The 13,336-nt window shown below is 43.6% G+C and overlaps 1 protein-coding gene across 3 annotated transcripts in view; it reads right to left on the reverse strand.

Moving 5' to 3' along the window:
• Positions 1–13,336, reverse strand: part of ST3GAL5 (ST3 beta-galactoside alpha-2,3-sialyltransferase 5) — a 53,519-nt gene that overhangs the window by 18,676 nt on the left and 21,507 nt on the right. For 2 of the 3 annotated variants that reach the window (XM_011964124.1, XM_011964134.1), the window contains exons 2-3: positions 6,642–6,765; positions 4,413–4,524 (exon numbers count right to left, since the gene is read on the reverse strand). In XM_011964124.1, coding sequence (XP_011819514.1) covers positions 4,413–4,524; positions 6,642–6,765 — 236 coding nt within the window. Of the gene's footprint in view, positions 1–4,412; positions 4,525–6,641; positions 6,766–11,128; positions 11,195–13,336 lie in introns of those variants that run through there. The other variant, XM_011964131.1, reaches the window with a different exon arrangement.

Raw genomic sequence — 13,336 nt, forward strand, 5'->3', positions numbered from 1 at the left:
CAAGCTATAATCCTAGCTACTCGGAAGGTTGAGGCTGCAGTGAGCAATGATCAGGTCACTGCACTTCAGCCTGGGTGACAGTGTGAGGCCCTGTTGAAAAGGAAAGAAAAGAAGCTGGGCACAGTGGGTCACGCCTGTAATCCTAGCACTTTGGGAGGCCGAGGCAGGCGGATTACCTGAGATCAGGGGTTCGAGACCAGTCTGGTCAACATGACAAAACCCCGTCTCCACTAAAAATACAAAAATTAGCTGGGCGTGGTGGTGCATGCCTGTAATCCTACTCAAGAGGCTAAGGCAGGAGAATCACTTGAACCCAGGAGGTGGAGGTTGCAGTGAGCCAAGATTGTGCCACTGCACTCTAGCCTGGGAGACAGAGTGAGACTCCGTCTCAAAAAAAAAAAAAAAAAAGAGAGAGAGAGAGAGAAAAGCAAAGAAGAGAAGAAGTTCACCCAAGGAACTTTGAGGGGCTGAGTGTGCCTAAAACACATAGAGCTGGGACAATGGAGGTGGCACAAAGAGGTTGGACAGATCAGTAGGAATCAAGTCATGAATGGTCTCATGGGCCAGACGAAAGAGTCTGGGTATTTTCCTGAAGGTAAAGGAGAGGCATCAAAGAGTTTGAAGGAGGGAAGCAACATATTAGGTTCAAATTGTAGAATACGACTACTCCAGCCACAGCAGGGCATCGCTGGATGCAGGAAGGCAGGTGAGGAGACGCACAACCAGCGCAATGGGAAGCGCAGGAGACTCTAAAGGGCAGCCCTGGCTCACTACGCCTTTCCCTGGAATACCAGGAACTATGTATTTTTACAGACACAGTCCCTACTCTCAAGTAACTTATATTTTAGATGGCAGGATGAGAAGCTCACATGAATTAGGATAATACCGATGGACTCTGGCAAGCTTCAGAGGAGCTTGGAAGTAGCAGTGAGGTTCAGTCTGAAAGTCACTGAGTTGGGGACTGGCGGGGCTGCATGCAGGTGTTCTCTGACAGCCTTCTGATTGAGACAACTCCACCCAGAATTCAGAACTGGGAAAGCCCCAGGTTACGAAACCAGCCTCATTTTCCAGTCAGGCCCTGGCGAACTGCTGAGAACCATACAATCTCAGACATGGAAGGGATCAGAAAGGTCCCTGAGCCCCTCCCTGTCTGATGTCTGAATTCTACCTACAGGACCCCTGGCTTTCTTTCTTTCTTTTTTTTTTTTTTGAGACAGAGTTTCACTCTTGTCACCTAGGCTAGAGAGAAATGGCACCATATTGGCTCACTGCAACCTCTCCGTCTCAGGTTCAAGTGATTATCCTGCCTCAGCCTCCTGAGTAGCTGGGATTACAGGTGCCTGCCACCATGCCTGGCTAATTTCTGTAGTTTTAGTAGAGATGGGGTTTCTTTTTTTTTTGAGACGGAGTCTCGCTCTGTCGCCCAGGCTGGAGTGCAGTGGCCGGACCTCAGCTCACTGCAAGCTCTGCCTCCCGGGTTTACGCCATTCTCCTGCCTCAGCCTCCCGAGTAGCTGGGACTACAGGCGCCCGCCACCTCGCCCGGCTAGTTTTTTTTGTATTTTTTAGTAGAGATGGGGTTTCACCATATTAGCCAGGATGGTCTCGATCTCCTGACCTCGTGATCCGCCCGTCTTGGCCTCCCAAAGTGCTGGGATTATAGGCTTGAGCCACCGCGCCTGGCCAGAGACGGGGTTTCAACATGTTGGCCAGGCAGGTCTTGAACTCCTGACCTCATGATCCACCCACCTTAGCCTCCCAAGGTGCTGGGATTACAGCTGTGAGCCACCACATCTGGCCAGACCCCTGACTTTCTTAAAGACCTCCAGAGAGTCACCACAAAGGCGGTCTGTTTATCCCATCTTTGGATGCCTGGGACTCTCAAACCTTTCTCCTTTGAGCTTGGTTGTCACCCCCTGATACAGAGCTCTGCCATTAAGGCCACCTGGGCATGCCCATCCTTCTGCGGCCTGTATCGGGGGTGGCAGCTCATTGACACTGACTGCCACGTGCCCTGCACCAGGTCTTCTCTCCTTAAGGCTACGCAGATGTTCCTATCCCTTCCATGATTCCTCAAGAAGGTGATCTTGAGTTTCTCGTCTGCTCATTCTCACAAATCACTAGGATTCCTTAGGGGAGCCTTAACAAGTAACAGCCTAACAACCAGAGCACTTGACTGACCATTGCAAAGACAAGCAGACCATGTGGCTTAAGTTCAAAATGATCACAGGAAGCCGGGGCACAGGTTGACACATGGCCCTGACTGGACAGGAAAACTACCAAGTTGATTTCCCCCAGGGTATTACTAAAACACACCTTCTCCACCCTGTGCTTGTGGAATAGTATGCTTGGCCTTGTACAGGAAAGCTCACCTCTCTCCTCAACTGACCCAGACTTTAGAAAAATCACTTTGCAGCCAGTCGGTCAGATGGTAATGGACACGAAAAAGAGGATGCATACAGAAAGTGGAGAACAGCAGCAAAGAAACAAAGGGAAGAGTTCCCAGCCCATCAGTAAGCCTTACCAAGTGCCATCGTTTAAAGACTTTCTCAGGAGACAAAAACAGAGACCGGATGTCTAAAACCTTTATCCAAGAGAGCTGTGAAGGGACATGGAACTGGAAAGGAGGCGGGGAGGTATGTTTGCAAGGCCAGACAGTGCAGGAGGAGACGGAAACCTGAGCAGAGGGTACAAGGCACATCCTACTCAACCAAAGGAGATGTGTTAATGCTGATGAAATGAAATGAGCCAACAGACACCTGAGGACACCTATGCCGGGAAGGCTGGCCCTGCGACAGCAAGACCCCGAGACTCAATAGTTTTGCAGAAGCCAAGCTATGCCTTTGCTAACTAAGCTCTTCATTTATTTGTTTATACCTGTCTGTACCACAAAAAAAAAAACAAAAAACAAAAAACAAAAAACTGGAGGCACTTCAAAGGATGCACAAATTAACGTAGAAACGTAAGAGTAAAGATTAGGACCAAGAAAGGAATTTTGTGTATATTGTCTTACTCAACTTCTACATTTCACAGCTGAGAAAACTGGGACTCAAAACAATCAAGTCACCTGCAGAGAGTTTCACCATTACTAAGTAGCAGTTAGATTTGAATTGAGGTAAAACATTCCAGCTCTTTCCTCTCTGCACCATGCTGCTTTTAACTTTGGGCTTCTCTGTGGACACTCCCTACCCAGGCAGAGAGCAGAGTGGTCAGGAGCTCAGACTCTGAAACCACACCACTGAGTTCAAGCCTGGGCTTCACTACGTACTGCCGCAGGTGACCCTGGGCAGGTTAGTAAATCTCCCTGCTCCTCAGTTTCCCCGCCTGTGAGATGGGGATGATTGTGCAACTACATCACCAGGAATGTGATGAGAGTTAAATGAGCTAACATTGCTAATACACTTTTAGAACACCTCCTGGTACACAGGAGCACTAAACTACATTATAAACTAGCAAGCTAAACTAGACATTAACTTGGGTGAGCAGCTCAACCTTTCAAGCCATCATCTGTAAGATGGAGATGGTACTGGGATCTCTCCCAGTCACAATGACTAAATGAGATAATATATATACAGCATCCATACATGTCAGTTATCATTCCTCCCATGCTAATTTATTTAAAATCATCTCTTCCTCCATCCTGGGCTAAATGTTATCGGATAATCCAGCAACTAAAATAATCAGTGAAATGAGCATTCGATATGTTACTTGATTTGGAAACATAAATGTAAGCGGAAAGAAAAATCTTGCAATGTAATGTGAATTCATTAAAATTAAAAATAAAACATAGGAAGGACAGATGATATTAAGAGAATTTCTGGCCAGGTATGGTGGCTCATGTCTGTAATCCCAGCCCTTTGGGAGGCCAAAACAGGAGGATAGCTTGAGCCTAGGAGTTCAAGATCAGCCTGGGCAGCACGGCAAGACCCCATCGCCACAAAAAATTAAAAAATTAGCCAGGCATGGTGATGCACACCTGTGGTCCCAGCTACTCAGAAGGCTGAGGTGGCCGTGTTCCTGCCACTGCACTCAACCCTGGGTGCAGAGCGAGACCTTGACTCAAAAAAAAAAAAAAAAAAAAAAGGAGACAAACAAGAAGAGAATTTCTTTGTTGTTTACTTTACAGCATCAGGACAAATTAATTCCAAGAGGAGCCCTAGAGCCTGTTGGGTTGAGCCTACCTCATCCCACATCCCAGCTGCAGTAAATGGGAGAATGCTACTGTGGAGTAGTTAGTGGTAGGTTTTTAGAAGAAGGTTGTCTTTGGTTTTGGAGTGCTGAGATTAAGTACTTTCCCCTCTGTGTTCAAACTTTTATTAACATATATTTGTAACACAGTAGACTAATGATATTATAATTTAAGCATATGCTTGACAATGTTTTCATTTAAACCACACCAATGGGATATCTAACCTTTACACGGTCAGGGTCCACATAATGCATTTTTTTCATGTCACATTCTTCAGTAGTATAATTTAACTTGAGGATATAAAGGATCCACACTCCAAACACAAGCAATGTACATCTGGAAAAAAATCAATTAGGTATTATGATGTAGTCATGTGAGAATCATGAGATGCAATGTGAAACTGAAAACGGAATCCTAAATGAGTCTGCCTGCTCTGCAGCATAAAACTACAATCTTTACGTTGACGTTGGGGTGAAAGGAAGGGGCCATTTCCTATTTTCCTGACAAGATAAACTAGTCATTTATGACTGTCTTTGTTATAAGCAAACACAGAATAACCTTTTTTTTTGCAAGAGCACTGTAACAAAACCTGAATCACAATGCCAATTATTGAACTTCAAATCAAGTAATAGACTTGAGCGATAGAATCTTGGCTTCAATCTTTTGTGACTTTAAAATTCTGTCAGTCCTTAAAAAAAAAAAAAAAAGAAACAGTCTATTCATAGTACTTCTAAAGAATTCTACCCAGAAGTGAGGCTGACTGGGAAGTGAGATCATTAGTTACCCTTAAGATGACCTAAAAAATATTTTTAAAGATCTGATAAATTCATACTATTATATGGTTTAATACACACACACACACACACACACACACACACACACGACTTGGAGAAAAGAGCTGAGTCTAGTCTTAGTTTTAGAAATCTCATTTTTACTAAGTTCTCCAGTGACACAAACCACAAGCTAAAAAGTTCCAACCAAAGTTTAAGAACCACTGCTTTAAACAATTCTGTTCTTGAAAAAACAAATGTAAGAAATAATTAAAGAGAAAATAATCCATTTGCTAAACAAAGGGGCAGTTTTTTTTTTCAAAAAAAGCATCTAGCATAATACTCTATACATAATACATACAAAATATTCTTAATATTTGAGGATGAGAATACAATGAAGTGTTGGTGGGAGCGTTTTTAAAACTTTAAAATTCTAATTTAAACAGGCTTCCCATGACAACTTGGACAAGCATCTTAATTCTTCCCTTGTGTACAATGGGATTGTGTACAATGATAAGTGAACAGGATGCTATCAATTTGTGTAAAAGTGGATTTGGGCAGGGGGCATGGCAGAGCACACACACACACACACACACACACACAAAATATTTCTCATATACACAAGAAACTGGTGACCCTGGTTATCTTTAAGTATGAAGGGGAAATGGGGAGCAGGGATGAGAAGCTGTTTCACTGAGACTCTTTAATACTTTTTGAATTTTTAATCTTGTAAACCTAATATTACCTATTCTTCTCTTCAGCCCCAGAAAAGGTGTTACATTCAGTGAATATACTTCCCTTATTTTAGTTAAAAAAAAAAAAAAAAGAAAAGAAAGAAAGAAAAGAAAAGAGCGTGAAGGCAGGCCCAGTGTCTGTAGCATATATCAGACTGTGCCTTAATTCCCGGTGTGAGTCCACCTCACCTACAGCCTAAGCAGCACAGGACGCAGGTCTATCTCCCCTGCTGCCTTGTGGCTGGCGCTCAGCATGTCAGGCACGTTGTGGGCCTCAATAAATACTGGTTGGTGACTAAAGGGAGGCTGAATGTGACATAAGCTTTATTCTTATAAATTTCCTTTTTTCCTACACCTCCTAAGTCAGTAAAGTGAGACAGAAGACTAGATTGCAAGATTGGATTTCTATGTTTAGACATGAAAAAAGGGCAATTTTCAACTGGGTTTGACTGGTATATATGTTAAAAAAAAAAAACCTGCCAAGTTCCTCCTTCATTAATTCTACCACTTATTACCATGTAAGGGTGACCTGGCTCAAACACCTGTTACCATTTTTAGTATTCGATATTTAATAGTATTCAAGTGCCTTCAGGGAAATTTAATTAACCATATTTTAGATTAACTTACAATAGCTAAGGGAAAAGCCCTCTTTTGTTAAATAAGGGCGTGAAGAGCAGTGCACGGTGAGAGTTGCTCTCCCAGGCATCCAGGCCAAGGTACAGGGCCCGAGCAGCTACTGGGCACTGTGCACTTACCAATTATACAGTCAGCTGTTCAGGCCCACTCCAGCTGTGCACTCAGTCTTCACTCAGACGTGCCTTTGAATGAGCCTTTGACCAAGTGTGCCTCTCCAACATTAGCCATCTTGAGGCTCTCACTGAATTTTTCTCCTACTTCTACACAGTTGACCCAAAGCAGGGGGATCTTCAGTCCCAGGGGCGGTACTTACTTGAGGATGTCTTTTAATAACAAGCTGGGTCTTCTCATCTTGCTTTGAGCTCGGGTGTACCATTGCAGGGAAGGCCTCGAGCAATCACTTCTCAGTTTCATATACGTGTACTCACTTGGCATTGCTGTGAAGAGAGGGGAAGAGTGAAGAGGGCAGTGGGGAGAAAGAGAGGGGAGAGTTAGGAGGATGGATTATGGTTTTCAAAGACCCTTTATATGTTGCATCCATACCATGGAATACTATCTGGCAATAAAGAAGAATGAACTGTTGTTACATGCAATAAAGTGGATGAATCTAGAGGGAACTATGCGGAGCTGAAACCAAAATGTTACATACTGTATGATTCTTAACAACATTCTTCTTTTTTTTTTTTAAGATGGAGTCTTGCTCTGTTGCCCAGGCTGGAGTGCAGTGGCACCAATCTCGGCTCACTGCAACCTCTGCCTCCCGGGTTCGAGTGATTGTCCTGCCTCAGCCTCATGGGTAGCTGGGATTACAGGTGTGTGCCCAGAGACAGGGTTTCACCATGTTAGTCAAGCTGGTGTCGAACTCCTGACCTCGTGATCCACCTGCCGTGGCCTCCCAAAGTGCTGGGATTAGAGCCATGAGCTACTGCACCCAGCTGATTTTTAACATTCTTAAAATGACAAAATTATAGAAATGGAGACCAGACTAGTGAGTGTCAGGGGTTATGGAAGGGGAGGTAGATGTGGCTATAAAAGGGCAACACAAAGGGATGGAGATGTTCTACATCTTGACTGTATCCATGTCAGACTCCAGCTGTGATATGGTACTATAGTTTTGCAGGATGCTACCAGTGGGGGAAAATGAGTAAAGCGTACATAAAATCTCTCTAGATTGTGTTTTACAATTGCATGTGAATACAATTATCCTAAACTTTAAAGTTTATTTTTTTAAAAAAGGACTTTTACCTTTTAGAGCTACATACAGAAATATCTACAGATCAAAGAGCGAAAATGAGATCTGCTTCAAAAACTCAGGAAGGGGATAAGTGGAGGGCCAGGGAGAATAGATAAGACTAACTTTAAGCTGGTAACTTATTAAAGCTGGGAGATGGGTACTAGGGCTCACTACACGATTCTCCCCATTTCTGTGTATGGTTAAAATTTATATAATAAAAAAGTTTAAAAAGAAAGTTACATTAAAAGCAGAAGTGTTACATCAAGAAAAAAGAAAAAAAGAGAATATGGCAATTTAAAAAAACTTTTCTTAAAAAATATGTTAATTGTGCCTGCCTATTTATTCTTTTGAAATAATTTTATTCACAATTTTCAAGTTCTAAATAATATTCCAAAGGGTACTGTAGTAGAAATTGGTCTGCCTCCCCCATATATTCACTTTCCCCTAACTCTCAACTTAATAGAGCTCTGATTTTAGTGGGGGCATAGTACCTCCCAGAATGAAGACTACATTTCCCAGCCTCCCTGGAGCTAGGACTCAAGACTAAGTTTTAGCCAATGGGATATGAGCAGAAGCATCCTGTGCAATTCTCAAGGTGCATCCCTTGGCATACTCTGGCTTCTCCTTTATCCCCTCTTCCTCCCGACTGAAATATGGACATATGATCTGCCACTCTGGACCACACAGAGAGGACATTACTCAAGGATGGTGGAACAACAAGAGAAGGAGATGGGGCCCCTGGGACAACCCCATAGGGCAGAAACCTGCCACTCTACTTCTGGACTGGTCTATGATAGAGGAATAAGCTTCTGTCTTGTTTAAGGAATTGTTAATTAAAGGCAAAGTTATATCTTAACTAATATAGGCACTAGTTACTATTATAATAAATGCATATATTAATTTAAGAAATAATGTCTTCACTATAGTTTTTAGTTGGATGGAAGAAGTTATATCTCATTCATTAATCACTTTATTTTTCCCGTTAGGGTTTTGCCATCTTCTTTGAAAAAAATTCAAGTTTTTTTTTTTTCTGCTATTGTAAACAATCTCTTCCTTAACTCATTAATTCTAATTCTGTGTAGCAAGAATTTTTATCATTATGTATAATTCTATCAAAATAGTTTCAGTAAGTGTTGAGGGCCTTAATTATAAACCTTTGCTGAAGAATCTGCTGATTTATTAAACGAGAAGTTAGAACAACTGAGATCCTGGAAGGTTTTCAAACACCACAACTCTGTGGTTACTTCACGTATGGTCAGCCAAGTGGTGGGAACCAGCAGGCTACCTGTAGCCTGTGCATATTTAAAATGGAAGCTTCTGAGATGACTGGAATGATACTCACTTCATACCAAAGCGGACCTCCAGAGAACAAAGATGACTGTGGTAAGAGTATGAGAAAGACTCTGGGGCCTCCGCCTCCAGGTGCTCTGTTGCTGAGCCATACAGTGCTCTGGCTCTTGTTCTACTCTGCCCGTCACACTATAAGCCTGTAGATGTTTTCCAAATTCTCTCTTACCAGCTGGCTTCTCATGAAGTTGTGATCCTAGGATGTGCTGGTGAAAGACTGGGACACAATCTTTTTTTTCCCCTGACTTGGTGAAGCTCTGGACAGCAGTAGTAGCAGGCAAGGGAGGGTGTCTACATGTGACTCCTGCAGCAGTCGTGGGCATTTGGGTTCTTGGGTTTTTAGGCAGCAGATGCCGTGGCACTTCCAGCAACTTTGTGACAAGTACAAGCTTCAGACTAGGGGTGACAATGGCTTCCTGAAGACCAAATCCATCTAATGCAGACCTCTCACCTAAGCCCAGACCTATATACCTAATGACTTGCTTGCTATCCTCACCTCAGGCAACATTCCTAAACAGAACCTGGCATTTTCTTCTATTCCTTTCATTCTTTGGTATCTGAACCACCCGTTCGGCCATAAGATGAAAACCTGCAGGTCAACCAGACTTTCATTCTCAATCCTAGTCAATCCCCAGGGCCTGCCGATAATACCTCCTGAATTTCTCCTGTTCACTACATGCCTTTAATAGAAATCACTCACCTGGAATGCCCTGATCTCAATTTTGTCCTCTCAAAGCCATCTTTCAAAAATACATTTTTGCCTACTTGTTCCTAGCTTATTTCAGATTCTGTGACTTCATGTGACAAACTTGTCTATCACACTGCACAAAGAAGTACTGTTAGAACCCTGGATGTGCCAAATTGTTGCTTCAGTGCCTTTGCACATGATGTGCCCACAATCTGGAATCCCACCCAACAATCTGCCTGGTGAACTACTTTTCATCCTTAAACCCAGCTCAAGCATCTCTTTCCTTATCTCTGAGGTCATTTTTCAACACCACAATTATCCCTGGGCACGTCCCTATCTCTGTTTACCAAAATGAACTGAATTTTCTTTTGCAGACTCCTGGAGGAATGAGCTGCAGAGCCAGAACTCTGTTCACCTTTGTATCCCTAACACCTAAGACAGAGATCGGCACACAGCAGCCCCATAAGAAACATCTCAAATGGAATGAAATGTGCATTACATGTCTGTAGCCTGACATCAAACAAGATAAACTTCCAAGAAAAGCATTTTCTCAATACTGGCTAAGAGTAAAACTAAAACTGAAGGTTAACAGAAATTATAATGGCAAGAATAAAGCATAAACTCTATCAAAACATCCAAATGTCCAGGTGTGGTAGTTCACACCTGTAATCCTGGTGCTTTGGCAGACTGGGATGGGAGGATCACTTGAGGCCAGGAGTTTGAGACCAGTCTGGGCAACCTAGTGAGACCCTGCCTCTACAAAAAAAATAATAATAAATGAAACATCTAAAATGTCCAACAGCAGGAAATTTGGTGGTAAATTACAGCACAAACTACATGAATACTCTACAGTACTTAAGATCTCACTACACAGCAGGGTCTCTGACCGACAGCATCAGTGTAACCTGGAAGCAGGTTAGAAATGCAGAGTCTCAGGCCCTGCCCCAGCATTTTAATGAGATCCCGGGACATTTATGTGCACATTAAAGTTTGAGAAGCACTAGCTTAAAGTACTCAGTACTTACACTTATTGACACTGAAAAGTATAAGAAAAAGGCAGTTTTATAAAAATCTATGCATCAGGCCGGGCGCAGTGGCTCAAGCCTGTAATCCCAGCACTTTGGGAGGCTGAGACGGGCGGATCACAAGGTCAGGAGATCGAGACCATCCTGGCTAACATGGTGAAACCCCGTCTCTACTAAAAATACAAAAAACTAGCCGGGCGAGGTGGCGGCGCCTGTAGTCCCAGCTACTCAGGAGGCTGAAGCAGGAGAATGGCTCGAACCTGGGAGGCGGAGTTTGCAGTGAGCTGAGATCCGGCCACTGCACTCCAGCCCGGGCGACAGAGCGAGACTCCGTCTCAAAAAAAAAAAAAAAAAAAATCTATGCATCTGCACATATAGTTATCTCCTGGGATATATCTATTAAAGGTATGTGCTCTGTGGTGGGCAGGCATATGCAAACCCACCCCCATAGGCCAAGGAAGAGGCTGACAAATCTAGTTTCTCAGAAAGAAACCCGTGATGGGGACTTACAGAGGCCATGTCCTGGGTGGCGGCAAGACAGCATAATGGTTGCCCATGCTATTCCACCCCAGACTGAGGGCTTATACATCCAGGTCTTATATACCATACTGAAGGAATGTATAGGACATTGACATCTAGCCCTCAGGAAAATGCAAGAATTTGCTGAAGGGCAGGACTTATGGTATAACTGCAAGACTATTTTGACCTAAGGGCAAGATTTACAGTAAGTATGTGAATGTAGAAACCTTAGAAGCCTTCCTGGGACTGGGGTCAGAAGTCAACATGGCAGATTAGCATCAAAGATGGAGTTGCTTTAGCCTCCACAGTATAAGTTTGACTTCCCAAGAAGTTTCATCAAATCCCTCTACTTCAGCTCAGCAGGTATTACTTCTTCTGATTTGCAAGGGACCATGTGGATTCCACGTCCCTCAGCGTCACAAGAGAAGGGTCAAGCTGGGTACAACAAACAAACAGTGGAGTGGCCTTTCCATGATCCGTTGGAGAAGCCAGGGCTTATCAGCTGAAAGTCATGATCACCTTGGTACCATCTGGACTGTTTTCATTCATTTCTTTTGTTTGCGATGTTCTGTTTGGTGAAAAGGTGGCAATTGAAGGTTGGATTATATGAACATTGAATCAGGGACATGCTTTGTTAATTGCTAGAATAATTGTGTCATAAATTTCAATAGCAATCATATTTTTGTTTTTTGGTTTGAGACGGGGTCTTGCTCTATCACCCCGGCTGGAGTACAGTGGTGTGATTACAGCTTGCTGCGGCCTCGACCTCCTGGGCTCAGGCCATCTTCCCACCTCAGCCTCCTGAGTAGCTGGGACTACAGGCACACACCACCATGCCAAGCTAATTTTTGTATTATTATTAGTTTTTTTTTTTTTGTATAGACGGAGTTTTGCCATGTTGCCAAGGCTGGTCTCTAACTCCTGGGCTCAAGCGACCCACCAGCCTTGGCCTCCCAAAGTCCTGGGATTACAGGTGTGAGCCATCATTTCCAGCTGGCAATTATACTTTTTTGTTTGCTTGTTTTTGAGATGGAGTCTCACTCTGTCGCCCAGGCTGGAGTGATCTCGGCTCACTGCAACCTCTGCCTCCTGGGTTCAAGTGATTCTCCTGCCTTAGCCTCCCGAGTAGCTGGGACTACCAGCATGCACCACCACACCTGGCTAATTTTTGTATTTTTAGTAGAGACGAGGTTTCACCACGTTGGCCAGGCTGGTCTCAAACTCCTGATCTCAGGTAATCCACCCGCCTGGCCGGCAATCATACTTTTAACCAATAAAAAATGATCAGACTGCAGGGGAAGAGTGTTCATGTAGCCATAGGTAATTATAGGTGTAGAGGCATCTGGAAAAAAGTACACCTGTCATCAACAGGTGGTACAATTGTTTTGTTTTTGTTGTTTTACAGATAGAGCCTTGCTCTGTTGCCAAGGCTACAGTGCAGTGGTGTGATCATAACTCACTGCACCCTTAAACTCCTGGGCTCAAGGAATACTCCCACTTTGGTCTTCTCAGTAGCTGGAACTATAGACATGTGCCATTGTGCCCAGTTGTTTATCTGTAGAGATGGGGTCTCTCTATGTTGCCCAGGCTGGTCCCAAACTCCTGGCCTCAGGCGATGCCCCCGCCTCACCTCCCGAAGTGTCGGGGTTATGGGCGTGAGTCACCATGCGTGGTCTGGTGGTGCAATTGTGAGTGAGCTCATTTCTTTTTGCATTCCTTTTTTTACTACCTGAATTCCATGCACTGCCAGTTCTATTTCTGAAAAACTGAAACTATCTTCACTTAGGGAGGAAATCCTTAAGCTATGATTGAAATTTAAGCTATGAAAAGACATTTGAAAATCACCCAAACAAAATATTTTTAGGACCCCTTGATCATCTCTTTAGTATGGGACAAAAATATCCCCCAAATTAAGCATTTAGACTTAAAAAGCAGAAACAAATCATGAGGAACTTCACTAAGAAAGGACCACACATTTGCTGAGCTGGAAAAAAATAGATTTATGCAGATGCAAAATAAAGGATGTCGGCACTCAGCAAGTCCAGTTTGCCTCAGGGGGCAGAAACTGGGCTGCTTGCTCCTTTTCTGTGGAAGCCTCACTGGGCTTCCAAAGAGATGGTGATTGAATCCCTGATGGACAAAGGATGACGGAAGCCCCTCCCTTCAGAAGGCTCACACTCTCACCTGATCTGTTC

This window comes from Colobus angolensis, unplaced genomic scaffold (assembly GCF_000951035.1).
Source record: "Colobus angolensis palliatus isolate OR3802 unplaced genomic scaffold, Cang.pa_1.0 Scaffold118, whole genome shotgun sequence".
Classification (NCBI taxonomy): domain Eukaryota; kingdom Metazoa; phylum Chordata; class Mammalia; order Primates; family Cercopithecidae; genus Colobus; species Colobus angolensis.